This window comes from Zalophus californianus, chromosome 3, assembly GCF_009762305.2.
Source record: "Zalophus californianus isolate mZalCal1 chromosome 3, mZalCal1.pri.v2, whole genome shotgun sequence".
NCBI classification, from domain to species: Eukaryota; Metazoa; Chordata; class Mammalia; order Carnivora; family Otariidae; genus Zalophus; species Zalophus californianus.
In genome coordinates, this window is record NC_045597.1 from 1303927 (window position 1) to 1331065 (window position 27139).

Here is a 27139-nt window from a genome sequence, read left to right on the forward strand (position 1 = left end):
GTGAATTGTGCAAGATGGTTGAATCACAGATCTGTACCTCTGAAACAAATAATGCAATATATGTTAAGGAAAAAAAAAAAGATAGCAGGAGGGGAAGAATGAAGGGGGGAAATCAGAGGGGGGACGAACCATGAGAGACTACGGACTCTGAGAAACAAACTGAGGGTTCTAGAGGGGAGGGGGTGGGGGGATGGGTTAGCCTGGTGATGGGTATTAAAGAGGGCACGTTCTGCGTGGAGCACTGGGTGTTATGCACAAACAATGACTCATGGAACAGTACGTCAAAAACTAATGATGTATGGTGATTAACATAATAAAAAAAATTTTAAAGGAAAAAAAAAAGCATGGCCGCAGAGCCAACCGTAGGGGTTGGTTTTGAGGGGTGTTTTCGAAGCACTCAGTGGCATCTCCAGGTGCAGGTGTGGGTTGCTCATCGCGTCTTGTGGCTCCTTCCGTGGTGGTGTTACCATTGTCCTTTAGTGCTACACATACTAACGTGGACATCCCACTTTCTATGTAGCAGCTCTTCTGATGGAGGTTCTGGTCTTGGTAGTTGTAAACCTTTTGAACGTCCTTGAAAAGAACATCCTTTTTCATGCCTCCCTGTATATATTGACCAGTTTCTCTAAGGTCAGCACTGGGAGGTGGGATTGCTCGCTGTTGGGGAATGCATCCTTTAAATTTTGGTTCTGCCCTTTCCAGCTCTGGAATGGCCCTGCCGGTCCCCCCCCCCCCCGTCGGCGCTCTGTGGCTCCTGCTGCTCCAGCCTGGTCAGCACTCGCTACTCCGTTCTTGGAAGGGTTTTACTCCACTGTGTGATGTGCAGCATCTCCTGTGATGTGTTTTACTGGTTACTAGGGAGATTGGCCAGCTTTTCGTGTTTATTGGTTATTTTTATTTTAATTGCTGTGCCTGTCCTTTGCCCATTTTCCCAGTGGATTTGTCTGTCTTGACTTGAATCATGGGATGGTTTTATACACTTGGATATCTTGTGTCTGTGATTGCATTTTTAAAATTATTTTTCTTTTAACTGTTTATTTTCACATTATTTCAGACTTAGGAAAAAGTTGTGAGAGTTGTACAGAGAGTCACAGATTCGATTGCTGACCCTCCCCCAACATTCCTTTTGCCACATCTACCATATATACCACATTCCAGCGTGCAGCACCTAATGGGAAATAGATGCATTCCCAAATTCTTACTGAAATTGGACTTTATCTCATTCCCAAATAAAAGAGTCAAGATTTTCCTGGAATGACATTTAGAAATAAAAGATTTATATAGGAAAAAAAGTCAAGATTATAAAAAGATGAAAATTGCTCCTTTTTATTAATAAAACATTTGTATTCCACCTCCTTCCCCACCCAATAATTAATATGTAAATTATATGAATTTGGGTGATACTAACTTTGAATAGCTGCCAGTTGACTTGAACCTGATTTTCTTCAGAGGTTGGGGTAGGAATTGTTGTCTGGACCCTACTGGCATATATATTGCTACCAATTAAAAGTTAGAGCCACAGACTGGCTCATTATCTTTTTTAAATTTAGTACCTGATTTAACTTGTAATACTTTTGTCTTTTTTTCTTGAGAATAATTTGGTTTACATTTTCTAGCAGTGAGGGTTTTCAAGTAGTCCTTAATTATACCACTAATTCATTGTATGCATTTGTGTTTTTAAAATAGTCCTTGAAAGGGGCGCCTGGGTGGCTCAGTCGGTTAAGCCACGGCCTTCGGCTCAGGTCATGAGCCTGGAGTCCCGGGATCGAGTCCCGCATCGGGCTCCCTGCTCGGCAGGGAGTCTGCTCCTCCCTCTGACCCTCTTCCCTCTCGTGCCCTCTCTCTCATTCTCTCTCTCTCAAATAAATAAATAAAATCTTTAAAAAAAAATAAAATAAAATAAAATAGTCCTTGAAAGTACCACCAGTTCTTTATTGATGGTCTGCTTTCTGTGTGATTTGTGCTTATTTATTTATTTTGTTGATACTAATTGTGGGACCGGAGAATTAATGGCAAATGTAGATAGAATCAGGCACAGACTTCCAAACTGATCTTCCTGTAGACTGTTTTCTTTACTATTTTTGAACAGGGATTCACTGCGGTAAGACAAAAACAAACTCTTTACGATTGGGATAGCTTACATTTGGGATGCTCATTTTGAAGAACTCTTGTGGCATAGAATATGTGTAAAACCAACTGTAGGTTTTGTTTATTTAAAGAAAAAAATACTAAATAAGCATTCCTGTCTGTTGGATACAATGTTAGGATTAGTAAAACTATCACTTCAGCTGATCTCAGATCTTGCGTCATTGGTAAAGTTTTTCTTAAATGTTTTTCTTTTTGTATAATTTCACACTTCTAGAAAAGTCAGAAGGACTGTACAAAACACTCCTCAGACTACCTGAATACTAACATTGTACTATAGTAGATTTATCTTTTTTTTTTTTTTTAAGGTTTTATATTTACTGATATTCTTACTTGGGGTCTGAGTTTAGGGAAGGGCTTAGGATCCTCAGGATTGGTATATTTTTTATTTGCTAGTTACTTTGCTCAGCTAGTCCTTTATGCCCCAGAAGAGCTTGTCTGCTTTACTAGTTGTGCTGGTAGGATTTCTCGAAAATGAATCGTGACTGGTAGAGCTAAAAGGAATCCTTCTTGACATAAAGTATATTACCTTCTTTGCTTTGAGCCTTCCATGGTTAGTACTGTGATGCCAGTGGGCTCATACCACTGAGCAGTGGGTCTTGTTATAACCCGGCTGCTTTATCTCTGTTGGGTAGAGCTTAGGGGCTCAGGTTCTGGAGTGTGATGACTCAGCTTCAGTTTCTCATGGCTCTGTATCCTGGCAAGTACTTTGGCCTCTCTCAGTCTGCCCTTCCACATCTTTCCTGTGTGTGCCATAGTGGTGCCAATCTCATGGGGTTGTGCCGATGTGTCGGGGTTGAGTCAGGCACATGGTAAGCATGCTTATGTTATTTGCTCTTAATTAATTAAAATAAAATTTGAATGCCCACTGGCCCTAAGATATCTGGCCCTTCTCTTGTTTGTGGTGATCTTCGACTTCTTTGTTTTCCGTTGAACCATGCATTTATAAATGTTCATTTAAGTCTTGGATTAATTTTGGGAAGATTCTCTTTGATTTACTCTAAATAATATATTTACCATAAGAATTTGGTTGTTTAGACAATTGTGTGTTTGATCCTTAGATGACTAAAATTCGGGTATTTTTGTCTCCAGTTCCTACGTTGGTTAATTTCCCCTTAGCTGTGTAATGAGTTATAACTTAGTTGTGAAATCAGATTTCTTCAAGTGTATGGTTAACTGTAAGTAGCTCTATGTGAGCCTTATAACCGCGCTTTTAAAAGTAGTTTATTAGGGGACGCCTGGGTGGCTCACACGGTTAAGTGTCTGCCTTCGGCTCAGGTCATGATCCCAGGGTCCTGGGATCGAGCCCCATATTGGGCTCCTGGCTCAGCGGGGAGCCTGCTTCTCCCTCTGCCTCTGCCTCTCCCCCTGCTCGTGCTCTTTCTCTCTCTCTCTATCTCTGTGTCTCAAATGAATAAATAAAATCTTAAAAAAAAAAGTTTATTAAATACCTGTATAAGGAAATGCTCCCATTCTGTGACCAAAGAAAGCACACAATGTAGATAAACAGAAATTGTAAAAAATGACCCAGGGAAGAAATTCTGGAGCTGAAAAGTACAGTAACTGAAATGGAAAAAAAAAATCGCTGGTATCTCCACACAGCAGATCTTGAAAAAAGAACAAAGTTGGAGGACTCACATGTCCTGATTTCACAACGTACTACAAGGCACAGCAATCTGAAGTGGTACTGGCATGAGTATAGGCCGGTAGATCGAGAGAGTAGAATTGAGAGTCCAGAAATCAATGCATTCATTTTTGTTCAGTTGGTTTTTAGCAGGTGCCCCGAGACCACTCAGTGAAGAAAGAATAGTCTTTTCAGCAGGTGGTGCTGGGATAGCTGGCTATCCACACACAAAAGAATGAGTTTGGGCCTCAGTTGCATCCCACGTGTAAAAAGTAACTCAAAACAGACCTCACACCTAACGCTGTAATGCTTGTAGAATTGACAGAGGTGTAAATCTTCATGTCTCTGGGTTGGGCAGTGGTTTCTTAGATACGTCACCAAAGGTTAACAACAAAAAGAGCTAAGTTGGATTTCATCAGAATTAAAAACTTACGTACATGAAAGGACATTATTGAGAAAGTAAAAAGAATAACCCACGGAATGGGAGAAAGTATTTGCAAATCATATATGTGGTAAGGGCCTAGCTTCCAGAATATATAAAGAACTATCACAACTCGAGCAAAATGATAAACACCCCAATTGAGAAATAGGCCAAGTCCAAAGTAGAGATTTTCCCAAAGAAGATCTACAAATGGCCTTTAATAATAAGCACAGGAAAAGAGTCAAAACATTAGTCCTCAGGGAAATGTGAACCGAAACCACAGTTGGATACCGATGTATCACACTCATTGGGGTGGTATTAGAAGAACGAACAAGCCAGAACATAACAAGTGTTGGTGAAGACTCGGAGAAATTGGAACCTAATGCAGTGCTGGTGGGAATGGAGTAGTGTAGCCCCTGAGGAACAGAGCTGGCAGTTCCTCGGGAAGTTACACGCAGACCTGGCCGTTCCAAGTGTGTCCCCAAGAGAGGCCAGCACACCCATTCATTTACAACTTGTGCAGGAGCATCATAGAAGCGTTATCCATTGTCATGATAGTCCAAAGTGGAAGTTGTGCCACTGTCTGTCAGCTAATGGGTGGTCAAGCAAAATGCAGTCTGTCCATGTCATAGAATACTCAGCCTTAAAAAGGAATGAAATTGTGATGCATGCTAGGATATGGGTGAATCTTGAAACCATTAGGCTGAGTAAAATAAGCCAGACACAAAAGGTCATATATTGTATGCTTTCGTTTACATGAAATGTGCAGAATAGGCAAATTCATGGAGACAGAGAGAAGATTAGTGCTGTCTGGGGTTAGGTGGGGAAGAGAGGGAGAGGGGAGGTCATTGCCTGAAGGGCTTCTCTGCAGGTGATGAAGATGTTCTAGAATTCGATAGCGATGGTGGTTACACAACCTTGTGGAAAATACTAAAAACCACTGAATTCGCACTTTAAAGTGGTGACTGTGTTATGTGAAGGGGAGCCAGTGGTATCTGGCTCCTAAGACTTAACTCCTTTGCTGAGTTGCTTCTGCCTTGTTGCTGGTTTTGGAGATGTCCTTGATACCTACCATGTATTCAGCCGGCCTGAGTAGAGCCCGGTCGTTCTCAGTCTCGGTCCCTTTGGCTGCCCTTGGGAACCTCGTAGGGAGGTCTGACGTGGGCATGAGGAGGTTTGGGAGGCACAGCGAAGCCTGGGCTTCTCGGCAGCACCAGCCGGACTCAAGCAGGACATGTGCAGAGTGTGCCGTTAAGGTTGGGGTGAGGAGACGGAGATGAATCCAGAATGCCTCCGTGGTCCATACCCCCTGTCATTTGTAGAATCGCGTCTTGGGAGTTTCTCTGGGTTGAGGGGGTAGTTAATCGTCAATGAAGAATAGGAAACACTGCGTACAAGAGAAATTACAAGGTACAGAACTCTGTTTAACTTTATGTAGTGTTTCCAGATTTAGTATTAAATTAGCAATGCAGTAATAGATGTATGTTTCAATTAACGCGTTCAGTAAGAAGGATTAGTGACTTTGAGATCTGTGCACCAACTTTCCACAGGGGATGTGAGAACATCTGATTTCTTCTGGTGACAAAGTCACGGGGACTATAGTTTGTTCTTTGCATTTATAATGGAAGGAAGAACTAAATTTCAGACAAGTTAGTGCCAGTCGAAGTGTGATTCCCTTCCTTCCCTTCCACATTTATAGACCTGCCTTCCTGCATTCTGTGCTCATGGACCCCAGCTCCAGAACCCCCAGTTAGAACAAGACCCCCAAGAAAAGTTGTGGACTGGGCCTGTTGCTGTGGGTGGGAGCTAGTTTCCTGCAGAGTCAGCACAGGCGTGAGCGTGTACAGCAAGCTCTTCTCCTGCCTCGGGACGTGTGGAGTGCCGGTCAGGTGTGGGACCCGGAACTTTCTCTGCCCTTGCCTGTCCCTGCTGGAGCTCTTGGACCTTCCTTCTCTGACCCAGCTGCCCACTCCTCAGTGACTTTCTTGCACGAGGCTCCTACTGAGAGCAGGAGATCTCAGTCTCTTTGCTGCTGGCTCTCGAGAGCTCGTGTTACCTACAGTCTAGTTCTGTCCTTCCAGGAAGCTCCTTCCTGTACCAGGATTTACCGTGTTCCCTGGAAAGGCTTCTCTCTCTCTCTCTCCTGCTGCTGAGCAGTGGTCAGTGTCCTGCCTCAGCTGCTCTGGCTTTGGCTGTTTCGCAGCCCCAGAAGGAGTTTCTTTTTCTTTTACCAGAAATGCCAGGTGGCCTCCAAGCTTCACTGTTTCTGGTATAGAATCATTAAAAACTGCCACTGGGTCCACCAGTTGGGATTTTACTGTGAATTGTCACAAAAATGTAGGACCCTTTAGCCCAACCAGCAGGAACTGGTATCCAACTTGCATTTTGCTTATCCTCTGTTAGGAAGTGCAAAGGTGGATAAAAATAGAGCACTCTAAGAATTTATAGATATTGTAAATGATTAGAAAGTACTTTCAACATTTGGGAAGAAGTTTCTAATTATTTTTGGCTGTTGCAAAGTAGTACAAATGAAAACATTTGGTTTTCATTTTGTAACTAGTGCTACCTAGAGAAACTGTATCTATTAGGCCTTTAGTAGCTCACATGGGTTTTCTCCCTAGTGATTGAGGTGAGCAAATTATGCCAGTTTAAGGTAAGAACAAGATAGTTCAGTGTTTTGTTTTTTTTTCTTTCTTTCCCTTTCTTTTTTTTTTTTTAATTATTTATTTGAGAGAGAGAGAGCCAGAGAGAGAGCACGAGTGGGAGACGGGGAGAGGGAGAAGCAGACTCCCCGCTGAGCAGAGCGCCCGATGCGGGGCTCGATCCCAGGACCCTGAGATCATGACCTGAGCCGAAGGCAGACTGAGCCACCCAGGCGCCCCAAGATAGTTCAGTGTTAATTTATTTTTATTTTTTGTCTTTTGGATAATTCTTGTCAACAGGTGAGGGGCTTCAACTAGGAGCAAGAAAAGAAGGGCAAAGGTAAAAGTAAGGTCTTTTGCTTTCAGAAAGTTCGAAAATTTTCAAACTTGCTTCAGATGTTTACTTAGATGCTCTAAAACTGAAAATCTACGTCCTTGGATTGGAAGGTCAGTGAATGAACCAGAGAGAATGCAGTGACTGCTTTTTGAGATATCTGTGGATGCATTCAGCGCTCTTGTTACTCTGTTTCTTTTATACTTTTGCTAAGAATTATTGAATTTAAAAGTTTACCATATAAAATATCTGGCAGTTCTGTGCTCCACCCCTGATGCACTCGGTGATGCACCCACTTACCTCGCACATTACCTTTCCCCGGCTCGGGTCCTCCCCCGTTGGGGCCCAGAGCCTCTCTCCCTGTCTCAGGGTGGCGGGGGTGGGGGCTCCTGGGAGTTGCCTGCCTGTTGACATTGGAGGTGAGGGTCTGTGTGTAATAATGGATCTGTTTCTTAGAAACTGTGCTGCTTGCTAAGAAAATTACCCTCTTCATTTCTGGTTTTAGTAGGGAGGCCTTGGCATTTGTCCAACAGTTAATGAGAATTCATGGTACAATTATGTTATATTTTTTTCTCAGTTCTTTCTGTGTTTGACACATGGTGAAAATTAAAGAACCTTGAGTGGAAAATGCATCAATGAAATAAAAGCAATTATGTTCTGGCCTTGGTTTTTTTCCCTCTATAACTATATATTTTTCAGAGGATTAATTAAATGCTAGGATGTACCTATTCCTTTCAGTGTTTGCTGGGAGATTGATTGCACGCTGCTTTGCCCTCAGATGAAGTGATGCTTTCATAATTTCTAAAGATAACTGAATTGTCTGAGTTTTTTATCTTTTAAAATAAATTGTCTTATTGCTCTTACTGATAAAAACCCGGCTACACTCCAACTATCAGGGTAAATTAGTGTGTTGTTTGTAGAAACTAGCTCTTCTCTTTTAAGTGAATAACTGATAAATACAGTTTATATGCAGTTCATCTAATCTTTTGAACGGTAGGCCACAGAGCAGTCGGGTGACCTTTTAGATTACTCATGGTGGGCTTATAGTGTTTTAAAAAATTTGTCAGGAATAATTGACATGTATCTTCAGGTGATGATAGCTTAATTATAGTAGTACCGATTATCCCTCAAAGCTGTCACTAGTTATGTATTTAAAATTAGAAAGGGGGAATATAAATAAAAAAAAATCTTAAAAAAAGATCAATAAATACCTTGGTAATTTCAATTTGTATCTAAAGATAAGAAATTTGAGTTGAAAATAGTGATCTCGTCCTCTTGGTCATAAAAATACTGGCCTTTATTCAAATGTCTACTTACAAGGAGATGGGCTGTGTATAATTCATACCACCTAAGCTAGGCCTGACTTAACAGGGATCAAATATAAGACCTTAACATCATTAAAAATCTTGTTTCTTTAAATATTTATCCTGGGGAGTAGATTTCCATGAACAGAAAAAAAAAAAACTTTTTTCTCTGATTGCCTTGGAAAAGTGATGTTACTGAGAAGTTTTTTTTTTTTTTTTTTTTAACTGGCACCCTATGTTCCCTCATTGGTTTGAATTACTCAGTTCTTTTGGACAATATTTTTTCTGATTTAAAAATATTTACTACTTAAAAATTTTTGAGCATATTAACAGAAAGTTTATTAGTAATCCCATCATGAGCAGATAACCTGTTAATATTTTTGGTATATTTCTTTATGTGTGTATCAGATACTGTGCATACATGATATTTTGTAACCCTTTTTACTTTATTTTAATTTGAAGTAAATAATGAAAAAGAACTTTTCAACCTTCATTGAATATATTTCTGAAACATACTATTTTGCATTCCTGCTTAACCAAATAACGTGTTTTTTTAATAATGAAAACTTCATGCCATTAAATTTTACTATTCTGCACCAAGACTTTTGTAAAGCATGATCTCTGAAACTCCTGAATATCAGCACATAAAAGTGTATTTTGTGGATATATGCACTATTTTTTTTCTGGGAAGAAAATCTGTGTTTTTTTTCACCTGGTTCTCAGAACGGTTTGTGTTAGTTAAGGATGAACTTTATTTAGTTTTAATGACTACATGATACTATTTTATAATTTGTTACATATTCCCTTGTCTTTAGACAAGTAGTAGTATGTTGGAAGTGTAGTGTACTCTGACGAAAAATACCTTACTCTGGTAATGCAAGGATACTATTTTATTCATAATTTTTTCATCTCTATTCACAAAGGAAACTGGCCTATACTTTCCATTTTGGGTATTATTTTTTTTTAAAGATTTATTTATGAGAGAGAGAAGGGGCAGAGGGAGAGGGAGAGAATCCTCAAGCAGACTCTGTGCTGAGCCTGGAGCCCGACACGAGGCTCGATCTCAGGACCCCAAGATCATGACCTGAGCTGAAATTGAGTCAGCCACTTAACCAACTGAGCCATCCAGGTGCCCATTTGGGGTATTATTTTTATCAGGTTTTGGTAGTGTTATATGAGACCCATAAAATAAACTGAAGCATTCTGTGTATTTTTCTGTGGTCTAGAATACTTCAACATAAGAATGTCTTTTTTTTTTTTTTTTTTTTAAGTTAAGTAGGCTCTGTGCCTTAGTGATAACATTTTACCTTTCTGGTTTCAAGTTCTCTCTTCTTGGGTTAATTTTGGTTATTTATGTTTTGCTAGGAAACCATTAATTTTGTATTGCTATATAATTACTAAAAATATTTTTAAAATTCTTTAAATACATTTCGTCCTTGTGGATACACTTTCCTTAGTGAGGGTTCTGTGTTGTTCACCTGGTTATTTGGAACTTGTGTCAGAATCACCAAAGAGGCACTTCAGATATGTTATGACTTAACTGGATTTTACAGTCCCGCTAGGGAGCCAAGTTGCCATGCGTAACATGGCCCGTGCCGAGTCTCAAACCATCCAGCTTCTAACTTAAGACACTACCAAGTACTGAGGTTGTGGTCCAAGTACCATTTAAAAGGAACCTGGGGCTCCTTGGAGGAGGGGCTGAGTCTAGGTCTAGGGAGAAAGGGAGATGAGCCTAGAGCATCTAGAAGCAAAGAAGACAACTCGGCTCAAGTCTAAAGGACTTCGCAGCTTGAAGAGGCTCTCGTCATCCCAGAGTGGGAACCCTGGAGTGCCAATAAGGATAACAAGTGTATGGATTGGAACACAGATGCACTTAACTCCAGGTTCATGATGATGAAACAAAGCCCACTGGTGACCACTGGAGGCTGGGAAATAAAGATGCTCTCAAATACCTCCTCAGCCTCTCTTGATCTAGTCAACTTTCCTCCCTTTTGATCTGTTGATATAATTAATAACAGTGAGAGTGTCTGATGAGGTGTCCTAGTTCAGAGGAAAAAAATGGCACACCAACTGGCAAAATCTGGAATGAGCAAGGATGAGAACATGGAACGTGCTGCTTGTGGGAGTGTCAGTGGACATGGCTATTTGGAAAGGAAGTCTGGCATGTCTGTAAGAATTAAGACTTGGCTTTGACTGAGCAGCTCTATTTGAAATCGAGTTTATAGAGATGAAAGCATGATTCTGTTAGGACATCTGCCTGAAAAATGAGAGTGGCCTCGTTGTGGGAGCAGGTGAGCTGGAATCTAGCAATTTAGCTCTCCCTTAACACCCGTGCCATTTCTGTTGTCAGAGGTCAGGCTGGTCAGTGGAGTCAGAGAAGGTGAAGAGCACAGTGGACAGTGGAGAAGCTTCTGAGCAGGGGCGGTTCTTGGGAAGGTCACTTCCTGCAGCGCTCTTGGTAGAGGGGTGCTGCCCACTGGTATGTCCAGGTCTCTCTGGAGCCCTCAGTCCAGGAGCGGAGTATGTTAGCTTCGGCCCCTCTGAGTTCCAGACTTGGGGGCTCTGCAAGAGCAAGCCTGTGGAGGGCTGCACACGGGCAGGAGGGGGCAGCTCCCCTCTAGAGGCCTGCATGTTTTTACTGAGGGAGGAGAACTCCACCCTCTCACCCAGACCCTCGAAGTTACACAGCAGAGGGTTACCACTGATGCTCATCGTGAAGACTGTACATCTTCGGGAATTCTTCATTTAAAAAGTCTGGGACATACGTGATTCCATTTAGAGAGTGATGTATCCAAAATGCTTTTTAAGGCAAGTTTTGCTGTATAAAGGGCGAGTCTTCTGCATCTCGAGAGCTTTGCTCCCAGGAGGACTCCTTTGATGTTGCCGTTAGCAGATAGTTTGCCGCGAGGGTCGCTGTCTGACATGGCTGTGTCTCTGCTCTCAGTTTTTTGTAGCCTCCGACCCAGCGGTGAAGACAGACCGTCTGTGGCAGGACAAATATACCTTGCGAAAATCCATGATCCCCTCCTTCATCACGATGGACCAGTCCAGAAAGGCAAGGCCGGGAGACAGACTTGGGGCTTTGTATCTGCCTGCATCATGTGACAGAAGCAGTCTTCTTAAACACAGTGTTACTGCATTTTAGGATTAGGAGTGTGTATGAATTGAATACATTGACCTATTAATATGTGTTTGTTAATAATGTCTTTTCAGTTCCTAGAATTTACTTGATACTATGCCAGACATTCTTGTTCTTTAGTTTTTAATTAATAGTTTGTTGCTTATGAATATTTGTAGTAGTTGGATGACTAATCATTTTTATATAAAGGTAACTCTAGGCTATTTTCCTTTTCAGGTCCTTTTGATAGGAAAATCAATAAATTTCTTGCACCAGGTTTGTCATGACCAGACGCCCACTACAAAGATGATAGCAGTGACCAAGTCTGCAGACTCGCCCCAGGACGGTACGAGTGTGATGGTGGTGGAGGGGCTGCCTGTGTATACTGCCTGAAGCCTTCGTCCAGTAGGATTGACTGATTTTCTGAATTGTTACCCAAAATACCTTAATACATAGTGTGATGTGTATGAGATATTACTATGCAAATTTTCCATTCCTTTTTTTGTGTGGAGTTAAGTATTGGACGAGGTGTAGCTGCTTTATACTTAGTAATTTATATTGCTGTTTTCTTTAAATGCTGTAGCTCTGGTTTGCCGAGCTAAGAAAAGACAGATGTTGCTGATGGTGGCCACAGCTATCCCAGAGGCTCATTCAGGGGCCAGCAGGGATTGACAAGTGTATTCGGAGTGCTGTGTTAGATTCCGCCTGCTCTAAACATTGTCTGGTTCCCTCCTTGGCTGCTGCCCTCTTCTGTTTCCCCCATCGGCTGCCCCCCCCCGCCCCCGTAATCCCACAGCGGTTTGTGCGTGGCTGACTTAACGTGTACAGCTTTCTGGTCTTGGCTGCGTTTGCTGCTCACGTGCTCGTTCTGACTCTGTGCGTGGGACAGCACGGCAGGTGTAGGCGAGACGGTTCGAACGGTTGTTCGTGGTGATAGCTGTGCCTTTGATGAAGAGAAACATGTACAGTAAAATGAAAGGAAGCGCTAAGTGAGACAGACCGTGTATGGTACTGTAGGGTCAGCTGTAGGCGCTGGGTGTACGCTAGCCGCAGACCTTATTCACCTGGCAGCACTAGACCTTTGTCCCTTGGGACTGTCCTCCCCTCAGCCCTGCAGCCACCAGCTCACTCCCCTGCTCTGAGTTGGATGGCTTCAGATTCCACACAGAAGTGATACCAGCCGGTATTTCCCTTAGCATAACGTTCTCCAGGTCCGTCAGCATTGCCACAGCGGAATTGCCTTCTTTTTAAAGGCTAAGTCATATTCCATTGTGTGCGTATTCCACATTTTCTTTAACCATTCATCTGTTGTTGGGTGCTTGGGCTGCTTCTGTATCTTGTGTATTATAAGTAATGCTGCGATGAACATAGGGTGCACGTATCTTTTCAAATTAGTCTTTTCATTTTCTTTGCGTAAATACCCACTAGTGGAATTACTGGATCATATGGTAGTTTTATTTTTAATTTTTTGAGGACACTCCAAAGTGTTTTCCACAGTGACTGCACCGGTTTGCCTTCTCACCAGCCATGCCCAAGGGCTCGGCTCCCCTTTTCTCTGCATCCTCGCCAACACCTGTTGTGTTTTTGATTCTGGCCATTCTGACAGTTGTGAGGTGCTGCCTTTCTGTGGTTTGATTTGCATTACCCTGATGATGAGTGGTGTTGAGCATCTGCTCATGTACCTTTTGGCCCAATTTGATTTTTAGTGTCTGAGAGGACTTGCTGGAGGAGGTCTCCAGAGTGTACTGGAAAAACTATACTGAAAATCCAGATGGAGGTCAGGGCCAGCTGTAGGGCTTTGGGAAGTGCCCGTGTCACCATGCTGGTTAAGGACAGGGCTCCGTGGCATCGAGGATGCTCCAGCTGTTGGGATCAGAGGCCTCTCCTCCCTGCCCCAAGTGCACTTAACACACACAATTTAGCCATACACGTTTTAGGAAGTATAGACCCTAGTTTGGTTCTTAGAATAAGAGAGAGATGAGGTCCAAGAACAGATTTTTGGGAAGTACCTATGTTTAAGATGTAGAACAAGGAAGAAGAGGCAGGAGAATTGTATGGACAGATTTTGACCTTTTCCTAGTGCCTAGAGAAGACAGCCAGCCCAGGGCACGGAGCGTGGTGCCCGTGCTCACGTGGTGCTCGCGTGCAGGGGGCGTGGGGGATTGTGGCCGCTGCCGAGGTGCGTGGCCGTCCTCTTGGTTGCAGTGACCGCCCTGTGCCACGGCCCCCCATGCTGCTGCGGTCTGCAGGACGAGGGTTTCTTTGCTGCTAGGCTAGTAGTACGGTTGGGAAACTGAAAGACCGCAAACCTGGAAAGACTGCTAGGAACTCAAAAGCAGGGGGAAAAAGTCGATTTTCTATTTCTTACATGTGAAAAATTTTGAATATTTGAAAGTGTGACTGAAGAATAAAGAGTCCAGTTTTACCAACAAGAGCGTGGGAGAGGCCTAACGCATTAGGGAAAAAGGAGTGTTGCGTGTATGGTGTCTGGCCATGCTGGGCTCGAGCTGGTTAGGGTTAAACCTTTCCTCTGGAATGTAAATCCTCCGTGACTCAAGTTGTGGTTCAGTAAAAATGTTTCTGGGGGGTAATATTTACATTTTTAAAACTACACAGTTCAACAGAAGTATGCTCCCCACCCTCCACGGCCCCTTAAAATGTGGTCACGGTTAAAAAAAAAAATGTCACGGTACCACTCACACATCATGCCCTCCTGTTACTGCGTCATCGGACTCCACCTTGGTGGAGAGCAGCGTGCGCTTCCTCACGCCGCACACCCGCGGTAACGCGTGGTCTCACGCCGCACACCCGCGGTAACGCGTGGTCTCTGCACACCTGCAGTAACACGTGGTCTCACTCTTACAGCCAGGCTCGCAGTTGACAAAGCTCATACTCACATGTGCTATCCTGTGTCTTCTTCAGCCCGCTTCCCAAAGTGTCCTGTAGGTGCATGTGGGCACTTGAATGGTGACCCACCCTGCACTGTATTGCTCACCGGCGTGTTGGAGTGTGGTTTTGGGTTCGTCATACTGCAGAGGGTGACTTGACCTTGAGATCCAGCAAGTGCCAGACTGCTGTTGGGGCCCCTCTCCCAGGGGTGACTCCTGGCCACACGGCTGCACGTCTGCGTCCTGGGGCTGGGGGCTCACTCACCTTCCCGAGCACACGCGCAGCCAGTTGGGTCTGCCACCGAGGCCATTGGGGGGTTTTGGCAATGGCTTTTATACGTAGGAGCCTCTTGTTTTATCTTTATTAAAAGACAAATTACATACGTCTGTATATTTCTCCTTTTGTTCTTTGTAGCCGCAGATTTGTTCACAGATTTGGAGAACGCGTTCCGGGGGAAAATTGACGCTGCATACTTTGAGACCAGCAAGTACCTGCTGGACGTGCTGAACAAGAAGTACAGCCTGCTGGACCACATGCAGGCCGTCAGGCGGTACCTGCTGCTTGGCCAGGGCGACTTCATTCGGCACCTGATGGATTTGCTCAAGTAAGTCTTCGGGGCCCATGGGCACATGGTCTTAAAGGGTAAATGGTTTAGAGGAAAACTTGTTGAGTTCTTGGAGAACATACTGGTAGGATGAAATTTGAAGAGATGAAGTTGTCCCTTTGTGCTCATTCTGTGCCTCGTTCCCAGAGGAGCCTGTGGGCCTGGGGAATGCCGTGGCGCCAACGGTCCAGTGTCCGAGGGGCGTGCAGGGGGATCACACTTGGTTCCAAAAAACCTATTGTTTCAGACTGAACTGTCCCCCATAGTTTTAGTTTAAATTGTTTCTTGGGAAGAAAACTCCCATAAAACAAATATTATCACTCTTTTGGTTTTGTTCTGGGACATTATTCATGGCATCTTCCCTTCTAGAATTAGCTGTGTCTTTCCCCTTCCCTCCCCTCTGTCCCAGAGCCTGTCCTGCTCCGGCTCTAGACAGACCCTCGGGATTCAACCCGGGCTCCCAGCTGGTGCTGGCGAGCGAGCGTACCGAGTGTGGGTGATTTTCACTCAGACGCGGAAGAATGGAGATCGGGGTTGTTTGATGTTCCCTTTAGAACACTTAAAAGTGCATTGTCTTCCAGCCTTGGCTGTGCAGTCGTGCGGTGGTTTTAGTGGCCCGGCACTCAGACTTCCTGAGGGAGCTGGTTGAGGTGGATCGCTGGGCCCACCCGCGGAGTGGCTCTGTCCCTCTGGGAGGAGCCAGGGATGTGCGTTTCTCCTGAGGGGCCTCCTTCAGACATAGGCCCCTGCCGTCCCTCTTCTACCCAGAAGTCCCATCTTCAGTGTGAAAGGAGCTAGTTTGGGACGTACACAGCGATGACTGACCTACACGCTCGTGCTCACGGGAAACTGTGTGGTCACCTTGAGCAGGGGTTGGTGATCTGCCAAATGGAAGTGCTTCGCTCCTGCACCCCAAGTAGAGAAGGGGCCTCTGGTGGGTTCAGTCCTGGTCGCAAGGTCAGGGCCTACTGGCAGCGTGGGTGGGGAAGAGTGTGAAGGAGAGGTGCCATCGGCCTAGATGGGAGTTCATGTGAGCGTGTGGAATGAGAGGTGCGGGGGTGCAGGTGGAGGTTGGCCAGGCCGTTCTTTCCGTTCAAGGCAAAATGCAGAGGTCCGTGGTCACATTATGGATCTGGTCACTTAGCTGACCTAACATATTTCCCTTATGCTAGGTTTTTATATTTGGAGCATCTCATAAGGCGTGTTTCAGGTTTATGGTTTTAAGAGGGGGGCCTGCCGCTGACCCCTGGCCTCAGATGTGTGAGTGATGGCGCTGAGGTCCTTCGTTTCTCTCTGCCCTGTGTTTTACTGCCCTGAAGGCTTGTAGCTGTGGAGCTTCCGTGCACACCTGGGGATGATTGGCAGGGGTTTTCCTGTCTTGATGAGAAATAGTTGAATACGTCACTGTGTAAACGTGAGGTATACAGCGTGATGGCTTGGTTTCCATCTGTTGTGTGGTGGAGACCACAGTCGGCTCAGCTGACGTCCCTTCTCGTATAGACACAAAAATGAAAAGAAAAACAGGAAACAAGGTTTTCTCCTTGTGAGGACTCCTAGGATTTGCTCTTACCAGCTGCCCTGAGTGTCACACGGGGTGTTGGCCACGTGGCACACTCCATCCCTTATGTCGGCAAGTGTGTACCGGCTGACCCCCCACCCCCAGCACACAGCCGTGCTCTCAACCGGGCCAGCTCTCAGCCATAGGAACGTCAGCTTTTCGTTGAGAAACCCCGACATTAGCAGCCCTGAAGAAGTGTTTGCTGATGATGCAGTAATTCTTAGCTGTTGCAATCATGACGCCCGCATACCTGGCTGCTCTGACGTGATGAGGGCCTCTCTTCCCAGCGGACCTGTGCGGGGTCACAGCAGTTCACATCACTGTAGGCCAGACTTAAGTTCAAAACTTCATTTTTAACATGTGTGGCACGTGTAAGTATTTTCAAGTTAAGTGGAATCAAAATTAATGTTTTCGAAATTTAAAGAACTGTTTTACTTGCCAGAATACTTGGTGAAATCCTACTGACAGTTAATTTTGTAAAACTTTTTTTTAAAAAAGATTTTATTTATTTATTAGAGAGAGAGGGAGTATGAGCAGGGGGAGGAGCAGAGGGAGAAGCAGACTCCCCCGCTGAGCAGGGAGCCTGATGTGGGACTCAATCCCAGGACCCCGGGATCATGACCTGAGCTGAAGGCAGATGGCTCACCAACTGAGCCACCCAGGCGCCCCTAATTTTGTGTAACTTATTCCCATATTGTAGTGGTTTCTTTCATCTTTTTAGTTTTTATAGTTTGAACCCTTTTTATGATTTTGAGTTTTACAAAGCTCATTAAGGATTCAAGTAACATTTTCTTTAATTTTTAAAAAATCTGTTAAGACCAGAACTTGTCCGTCCAGCAACGACTTTGTATCAACACAACCTGACTGGAATCCTTGAAACTGCCGTCAGAGCCACCAATGCCCAGTTTGATAGCCCCGAGATCCTCAAGAGACTGGACGTGAGGCTACTGGAGGTACCGTGTTCCTGCTCCTGCGTGGCAGTGAGCTCCTTGCTTGAGTGCATGTAGTCTAGCCTGGTGGGAGGGGATTTGTTGCCTGCATGGCCTGATCGTCGATGAGCATGCTGGGCGGGACCCTGGGCACACATCCCAAGTGCTCGCCACAGCGCCTGGCAGCGCACTATGGAGTAAATCTTACCCCTGTTACTGGTAATGTTGTAGGAGCCACAGGGATGATATATAATAATAATGCTTATCAAAATAATAACATTTATTGAAAATCGATGTGTTTCAGTTTGCTAGAAGATGGATTTTCTTTAGGGAGTGAGTATCAGAAACGTACGCTGCTTAGCTATGATGAAGGACCATTGGCAGGGTCCGTTGGGTTTTTAAAATGTTGACTTTTAAAGGATTTGGGACATAGAAGACTGAGTTTCTATTATAAAAATATAGTGACTAATTTTAAACGATTTTTTGGTACTCATTCAAAGTCTGCAGAGTGCCTCCTTGGTGGCTGTGGTTCCAGTGCTGAAGGTACGGGAGTTGACAAAAGATGCAGTTCTCACGTAGCTGACACTCAGAACTACTGAGCCTTTCTCTGGGGACTGGACAGGTCCTTTGGCAGTAAGCAGGGTACTGGCCGGAAAGCCTGCAGTGTTTGTGTTTGTCCCCAGGTCTCTCCAGGTGACACCGGGTGGGACGTGTTCAGCCTGGACTACCACGTCGATGGGCCGATCGCAACGGTAAGGCGATGCTGTGTGATGGGACGCTGGCTGTAGCTCCTCACGTTGCCAGCCATTGTGTTGTTTTAGGACTGCCTATCTTTTCCAAGAGCTTCTAGAGAAAGCCATCACTTGACATCTAGGATAGACCCACCGAAAGAATACTGAAGCCAGAATTGTGTGTGTATTTTAGATGATCATTAATGAGTGCTGAAATGATCTATAATTTTAAGAATTCTTAAAAATACTCTTTGTTCCATCATAGGTTTCAGCAAGTACTTAATAAATCAATTGCTGATTGTGCTCTGTTGTTCTTAGACCATAGCAGGTAATTTGGGGTAGTTTGAAAGGAACCAGAAAGTGTATTTCAGGAGAGTCACGTTTTTGCTACTTAGATCAAATGTGATATTTAGCGTTCATTTAAACTGTCAGGGAATAGCTGTACTGTTGCATGGAGTGCGTTTGCTGCACTTAATGAACGTGCTGCTTCTTCCCAGCCGTCCCCACATGGGGGGAGACTGACCATCGGCGTGTGTCTGCACTTAGCCTGCCCCTTCCCTCAGTGCTCACGCTTTTATTCAGACAGGAGTGAAGCCTCCTTCACCAGGAAGCTTCTTTGGACTTACTCCAGTCATTCTATATCCGAAATATTGAAGGAGGACGGGCATTTCTTTTATTTATTTATTTATTATTTTTTTCATTTCTTTTAATTACTGGGGAAAATACTCCATTAAGGAGTGATATAATTCCTCTGAGATGAGTACCACCCCCGCCTGGGTGCTTTCACGGGGCCGCCCTCGCGCTGTACCCCCCGCGGGGTAACGGCAGCTCCTGGTGCACCTGCTTTTACACGCACATCCCCAGTGTTTAAACCTGACCAGGTCAAAGCCACCATAACTGCTCTCAAATTTAGTTTTTTGTCATATCCAAATTAGTTTTTTCTCCTTTGATTTCTATCCTAAGTGGTTTTAAATTCTTATTCCTTAAAATATTCTGTTCTCAGGCGCCTGGCTGGCTCAGTTGGTTAAGCGTCCAACTCTTGATTTCGGCTGAGGTCATGATCTCAGCGTCCTGAGTTCAAGCCCTGTGCTGGGCTCCATGCTAGGCATGGAGCCTGCTTTAAAAAAAAAAAATTTCTGTACATGATTATTTAAATCAGGAACCTTCATGTTATCTATTTTGTTAATATTGAGTACACTGCATAAAATATACCATAGTAAAGGCAATTGTATCTTCTTATTTCGAAGTATAAGTGCCTTGAGTACTAGGTAAATCGAACATGGTCCATACACATAGTTACTGAATTATTTCTTGGTACTGCAGACCTTACTGGGCATACACAGTAATGCAGGCACATCTTGTGTATGAACACTTGGTTATGCAGTATATTTTTCATATTTTAGATTTTTGAAAGCTGTAGTCAAAACAGTCAAGAATTTTATGTCACATATTTAAAGAACAAATTTAGGTTGTATCTCTAGCTATGGCTAACAAGTGTTGACTTCCATGCCAGCCCCAGCAGGTGGAGGGCATACCTTGAGGGCTCCTCTGGGAAGGGGAGCAGGGCCTTGGAACGCATCAGCAGGATGTGCTGGGGACATTGTGTGGGACGTGATGTCTTGCACATCTGGCCTTTGCTGTTTGGTCCTAGGGTTAGCCTATGTCCCGGCTTGTTATGTTTTCAGCTACATGGAATATTTTGTTGAAAGACCTACTTTTAGAGTCAAATTTTGGAAGAAAATGGATTTTCTGCTTTTTCCCCGGTTTAATTTACTGTATTATCTCTATTCCCTTTATGTTCGCATTAATTGAGATTGTCATTTTTGTAGAGAATTTAATTATAATGAGAACATATATTAGTCACATAATTTTATCTTCTATAACGTAGTATAATTTTAGCTTCTTACTAATTCTGTGAAGAAGGACATGGAGAGATTATCTCTAATCTTCTCACTTGGGTACTGGGTGGGTTAAAATCCATGGGTTTCTGTCCTTGATCTCCAGGGTATTAGATGAGGTGTCAGAAGCTTATTTAATTTTTCTGAACTTTATTCCATACAGGCAGTGAACTGAAAGACCAAATATGTGGCAAAACTAAACATGAAGGGTGTTTTCTCCTGTATAAATGCAGTGGGGTAGGAGTGTTTTCTCTGAAACAGTTACTGTTTTTAAAGAATTGGATTAAACTGGATGTTTGTAAATTTGGGTCACATTAAATGTGCTCTGGAAGCCTGGCACTGAAGGATCCCTTGAGAGAGCATTTGTGTAGCAGATTTCTTTAATTCACTTGTAAGTTGTTTTATCCTATCACCCTTTATTTCTATAATTGCATAAACAATAGTGTGGGCAGCAAAATAGATAATCCCCAAAACATTCATAGTTGATTTCAGAGCCCATTCAAAGCAGTTCCTAAGCACTCCCATTTAGACATGCAGTCGTGAGTTAGTAATTAGACTTGCCAAATACTGGCACAAGCAGGCCTACAGAAGAATAGACAGGTAGTCCTTCTAACACGTGAGCAGTGCTGAGAATATACAAAATAAGAAGACAAGGTACAGCAGTCTACTACGAAGTGCTCAAATTGCAAGGGTCCAGTGATAAATGTCCTGTCTGGAGAAGGGGCCGGGGAAAGGCATGTGGCCTTTGTCCTTGAGGGCCAGGCGGGGTCTGGGCCAGAGAAGAGTGTGGGCTAGCTAGGGCATAAGGGGGTGATGTGAGGGAAGGCCCCAGGGTGAGGGGCCATGCTCCTGGAGGCCCAGAGCTGCTGGGTGGGCTGTTTCCAGTTGTTTGTGCTGCAGGCGGAGCGCTGGGCACACAGGAGATGCATCCCTTGCTCAAGGCATCTAGGAAAGGGCAAACGTGTGCCCACATCTGTTCTGCACACACACAGTAGTGTCAGAAACATGTTTTCATGGGACAGACGGACACTAGAAGATGCTCTGTGGCTCACCTGACATGCGTATTTGACTGGCCCCCATAGGAGGGAGGTGGGAGTGGAAGGAAGGCCTTGTCCCACCCCTGCCCACAGGGCTCATCCTCCTGGGATGGGACACTGCTGACCATTTGCAGTGAAATGGCTTCAAGAGCAAAACATACATACGTAAAAACAACCCAGAGACCTCTTTACAGGCTGGAGATCCTTCCAGGCCCACCCTCCGTGAGATTCAAACAGCCTCACATCTCCCTTGGGGGGGATGGTAGAAAAAACTGCTACATAGCTGGAGCTGGAGTTAAGAGTCCACACGGTCGACCAAGGTTTAGGCTAGGTTTAAAAGTCCCAACACACTGCCTACTAGCTGTGTAACCTTAGGCCTCTGTTTCTCAGTCTATGAAATTGGTATAAAAATATCTACCTTTTATTACTGTGAATGCTTGACATGCTGCTTAACACACCATTAATCACTGTAGTTGAATATAATGATACTTTCCTAAAATGCATTAGTTGCTTAATACCACTTAGAATTTATTAGAGTTGATTGTGTGTTCTTTGGCTTCTGTTTTGCTTTAAAAAAAAAAACAATGAAGAAAGGTCAAGACCTGTCCTGGTAAGATCCTTCCATCGCAGAGTACTACCAACCTGTCTTGTGCTGTTCTTTTCAGGTGTTTACTCGAGAGTGTATGAGCCACTACCTGAGAGTATTTAACTTCCTTTGGAGGGCTAAGCGGATGGAATACATCCTTACCGACATTCGAAAGGGACATATGTGCAATGCGAAGCTCCTGAGAAATATGCCAGGTAAACTCAACCACTGGGTGGTCAGGGGGGGCCTGCGTCGCAGCCTGGCCTGTGCTTGCTAGCAACTTAGCCAACAGGGACATGTATTAAAGTCACCAAACTAAGAAGTGATGCATTTTTGTGCTTTTGGATTTGGTTTTTGTGAAAAGGCTCGTTTGTAATATTGCTAATCTTGATTTCTGTGCAAATCCGGAAGAAAATTGAGTCAAGTTAGATTATTTTAGATCATGAGGTTTCTTTCAGAGTTACATTCGTTTGCACTCTAGTGTTCACATATGGATTTTATTTTTTTAATTTTTAAGGAAAGAAAGCTGTTTAATAAATCACTGGTTCATTTAAAATTCACTTAGTGTTTTGATTAAAGTCTGTTTGGGAATTGCTTTAATGTTTGTTTTGGTTTGTAAACCAGGACATGGAAACATTTTGTAATATTATTTTACAATTGCAAGCTGTAATAAAAATTCTCATGTCAGATAGCCAAGTTTATTTTAATGTTTTAAATATTGAATAATTTCAATTATGAATAATTTTGAAATCTTCATTTTGAAATTCATTTGTTTAAGACCTTTGAGAAAGTATTTCAACAATGTGTCTCTCAAGAGAAACAACACTGATAGATTCTTAATACTTTGGTGAAAGTGCTTATTGAAAAAGGAGCCATTGAGGGGCGCCTGGGCGGCTCAGATGGTTAAGCATCTGCCTTTGGCTCTGGTCATGATGCCAGGGTCCTGGGATTGAGCCCCATGTTGGACTCCCTGCTCAGTAGGGAGTCTGCTTCTCCCTTTGCCTCCGCCTCTCCCCTGCTTGTGCTCTCTCTCAAATGAATAAATACAAAATCTTAAAAAAAAAAAAAAAAAAAAAGGAGCCATTGTTTGAAGACAGGCAGACTTGATCTCTCCACGTTTATTAGGTCAAGGCTGATCCTTAAGCAGCTCTCAGAGTTCCAGAATAATGACAACCCGGAAGCGGGGGTCGGTGTGTTGACAGACAGGATGGGCAGTTTGTTTTGGGCATCCCATGCTTTCCGTATTCACAGCTGGTCTTTTCTTCGGGATCAGGATGCCCTAATTCTCCTGGCCTCCCTTCCTCTGGACTCACTTTGTAGAAAATTAGTAATAAGGACCCTCTGACATAGCTGAAAAGTGAGAGCAAACATTTTCTTTTAACTACCATGATGGACATGGACAGGAAATACTGCCTTTGAGTATCTCTAGTACATGTGGGCTGCCTGGTAGAGGGGCTGCTTTGTGAAGGAGGGCAGAAGGCATCCGTCATTCAGAGGGCCTCACGGTCTCCTGGCTCTGCACCTGTCCCCCTTTCTCATGGTGTGTCTCAGGGTGACTCATGCCGTCTGCTGGGTGCGTGCTGTCAAGCTGTCCTGATTGCTGGCCTTGTGGCCTTCCCGGGGCGCATCCGGCGCTGTGGCCTGAGTGGTGCTGCGTCCCCATTCCTGCCCGATTCGGACCGACTCCGGGTAGTGCAGACACTCCGTCACGGTGCGTCAGGGATGCCTCTGCGAAGTCTGGGCTCGGTAGCAGGTCCAGCTGTTCGCTGGTTGTGACACATTTCTGATTGCAGTATCCCCTCACCAGTGTCTGCATGAACTTGCTCTTCCTCTTGCACTGAGTAGTCAGCAAGCTCTGTTTTCCACTCGAAGGTCACAGACATCTGATCAGTTTTCTGTGTGTGGAAGAAGTAGGCTTTATCCTGTGTGACATTAATCATGCAAACATAACTTGGTGCCATTATGGAGAGCTCTGTGTTAGCCTCTTTCACTGACCCTTTCCTCGTCCCTGAAACTTCTAAAATATTTATGATAGCAGAATATTGCCTCATGCATATATATTTGTACCATTCTGTCCTTTCTCTTTGGTTGCATATGTATTCTTTTTTCCCCATGAATATAACTAATGCCATAAGCTTTTTGTAAGTATATATCTATTTGCGTCTAAATATTTCTTTAGATGGATTAGGGATGGAACAGCTGGACTGACAGGTATGGATTCTGGTTTTACTTTATGTTTGCAAATGCTGTTGCTGATATTTCAGCTCTGGGTGCCGATGACTTTGGGAATGAGGTGCTGGTTCAGGGTGCGGCCGCACGAAGGCAGCCCCTCTGCCTGGCGGCAGGCTGTGTTGCTCTTGGTCAGCGAAAGTTGGGTACTGCCTTCAAACAGATTGTCCATTTATTTTAATTTTTAATGCTTTTTAAATGTTTAGTATAAACACTTTCTTTTGTCCTTTGTGTTTCTCTTTTCAGCAAACTTTTTTTGTTCATGTTTCTGTTGGGGTGTAATGTTCTTATTTTCAGTTATAAGGAATATCTTAAAGTTGTTAGTGTTCAGGCAACTTAATGAGCAGAAATCAACCAGCTACTTCGTTAGCTCTTGTTAATACAGCAAATTTAGAAACATCCCGCCAACCATAAATCTGAGGCAAAAACATGAAGATTATATAGTGCTCTTGTAAATCACCTTCGGAGTTTTTCCCTCATGTACAGTGTGGATAGCTGGCTTGGTCCATGCGTACAGTGTCGTTAATTATTACCCCAAATATCATTGCAGTAATATCTATTGAAATAATTTTTTTTGGAATAAATAGTTACACTTGAAAATTATTTGCTTAGTACAGGAGTTTTTGGTAGTTGTCTACCAGGATGTTGATGTCTGTTTTTATATATTTGTCTTTCAGCCAGACAAAAAAACAATTGTTGTTACAAAAATCATTTTAAGATTTGGGTTCTAGTGGTATGGAGTTTGTTGTTGTTGTTGTTGTTGGATTCAGTTAATGTAAAAAGTATCACAATTAGTGGCAACTAAATTTGTATTTCATATAACAGCTGACAAAACGAAATAAATACAGTTAAATGAGCTTGTATTCTTTCTCAACCTTTGTGTACTGGAGGGGAGAGAGGAATGGAGGCCCCTCTCCCCAGAGGAGTGGTACTAAAATGATCTCCTTTTTGGTCCTTATTAGGAATAAAAGTGAGCGTGGTGGAGGTGGGAGAGGTGGTCAGGCCCTTGCAGGAGACGCACCGCCACAGGGCTGCTGCCGCATTTTGCCCGTGTGACTGGCAACTGCTTTTCTTTCTTATAATAATAATGTTTATCTTACGAAAGACAGTGTTCTAGACTGCAGAAACAATAACTTAAAAAACGAGTAGACGTTTTTCTCTTTAAAGTCATCTCTTTGCGTATATGGATGAGTCGGCGCTCCTTGGTAATTAGATCTTTCTGAGGAGTTCCCAGTGGCGGACTGTTAAGCTGCGTGGTTCGCCCTCATCACAGATGCTGAGCGGCACTGCCCGGGTGAGTCTGCAGTCCTCCAGCATCACACTGTGGCCGCGAGCCCGCTTCCTTGTCTTCTGCCTCAGTTCCCTCATCTGGGAGCGGGGCAGTGACCGCAGCCCTTACTTCCTGGGGTTGTGGGGCCCCGTCTGTGTAGTGCACTTACCAGTGCGGCCTGGGGCTGGAGGGGGGCACCTTTGCAGGCGTCACTCCTAGCTGCCTGGCCATATGTTGGACAGCGGATGGCGTTTGCAGGAGGACCTTCATGTTGGTTAGAGATTCCACAGACAGGAGGTTTGAAACATTCTGATTCTCACAACTTTGAACCCTTAGCCTTGAGAAATAAATCAGATGGGTAATTTGATCAAGTCACTTTTAAATATAGTAGCCTCAGTTATAAATACAGATTGAAGGAGGTGATTTGCAATTGTGAAGAAACTGTTTTAGGGTATTTTTTTTTTTAAGAAACTTTTTACAATTTTTAACAATCCTCCATGCTGTTGAAGGTGCATCTCCAGATGAGCAGGTGCTTCCTGCTGGAGATGCCTACGCCGCGCAGTCAGGTCCTTGCAGAGCCTGCCGTCTGTTTCAGTCAGGCTTGACGTTCTCCCAGCACCCTCTAGAGGGCAGCACAGAATTACAGATGGACCTCACGCTTGGCTCCTGAACAAGCTGACGGAAGAACGGTCATTCTTGATTTTGTGTATGAAACTTTCTGCTGTGAAGGTAGCCCAGCAGGAGATGTATTGTGTTTATGTATTTATTGGACCCCAGTGCAAGTGTTGCTTTGCTTCTGGGATTCTTTCTTTGTAAGTCAACCATAAAAACACAAGCACTTCCATGTTAAGTGCGTTGTGATGTATTTTCAAGGTGCTGGGTAAAGAGATTCAAGGGGTGTTTCGGGTGTAAGTTAGATTTTTTTAGGAATTAACGGACCAGATAATCCCTTATGAATTCAGTCTGCTTATGAATTGGGCTCCTAGTCATTTGTTTGAGCGTGACCAGGGAGTGAGAAGTTCTGAGTCCAGCGTCTAGCGTGTGAATTCTCGTGTGGGGAAGAGTTGCAGCATTATAGGGATTTCAGACTTCCATCATATGGGTCGTCAGGTTCCTTTCCTTTTTTAAAAAAATTTTATTATGTTAGTCACCATACATCGTTAGTTTTTTTAAATTTTATTTTATTATGTTATTTTAATCACCATACATTACAACATTAGTTTTTGATGTAGTGTTCCATGATTCATTGTTTGTATATAACACCCAGTGCTCCACGCAGAACGTGCCCTCCTTAATGCCCATCACCGGGCTAACCCATCCCCCCACCCCCTCCCCTCTAGAACCCTCAGTTTGTTTCTCAGAGTCCATAGTCTCTCATGGTTCGTTTCCCGAAACAGGTTCCTTTTCAATGGGCCGTGGTCACAGGTCCCTTTACTCAGAGGCTTCATTTCGGAAGAATGTCATTGAAGATGCTGTTCTTTATACTCATTTATATAAGAAAAGATGATTTTTCTAGATTAGGAAAATAAAGTATTTGGGAGTACTTTAGGCTATTAAAGGGAAGAATACTTATTTTAATACTATTGCTAATTTGCCTTGGTCAGGGAAGGCTTTGGAAAAGGATGTGAATTCAAATAGTCAAGACATAGATGAGTACACACCATCCGCTTTAATCTGGAGGATTGAAATCACTCATTCAGTGAGTAGTTGTTAAGGGCCTACTTTGTGCTGCCTGTTCTTGGTATCCGGTGACAGGCATGACAAACAGGGTCCCAGTGGGGCCCTATGAGGGGCAGGATGGACATTTAAACAAGAACTTA

At 43.8% G+C, this 27139-nt stretch overlaps 1 protein-coding gene across 1 annotated transcript in view; it reads left to right on the plus strand.

Moving 5' to 3' along the window:
- The window catches only part of TUBGCP3 (tubulin gamma complex associated protein 3), a 73520-nt gene that overhangs the window by 30663 nt on the left and 15718 nt on the right, over nt 1-27139 (plus strand). Inside the window, exons 12-17 of the mRNA XM_027589804.2 lie at nt 11415-11525; nt 11826-11934; nt 14892-15081; nt 17457-17592; nt 18252-18320; nt 21900-22035. Of these exons, the coding sequence (XP_027445605.1) occupies nt 11415-11525; nt 11826-11934; nt 14892-15081; nt 17457-17592; nt 18252-18320; nt 21900-22035 (751 nt within the window). The remainder of the gene's footprint in view (nt 1-11414; nt 11526-11825; nt 11935-14891; nt 15082-17456; nt 17593-18251; nt 18321-21899; nt 22036-27139) is intronic.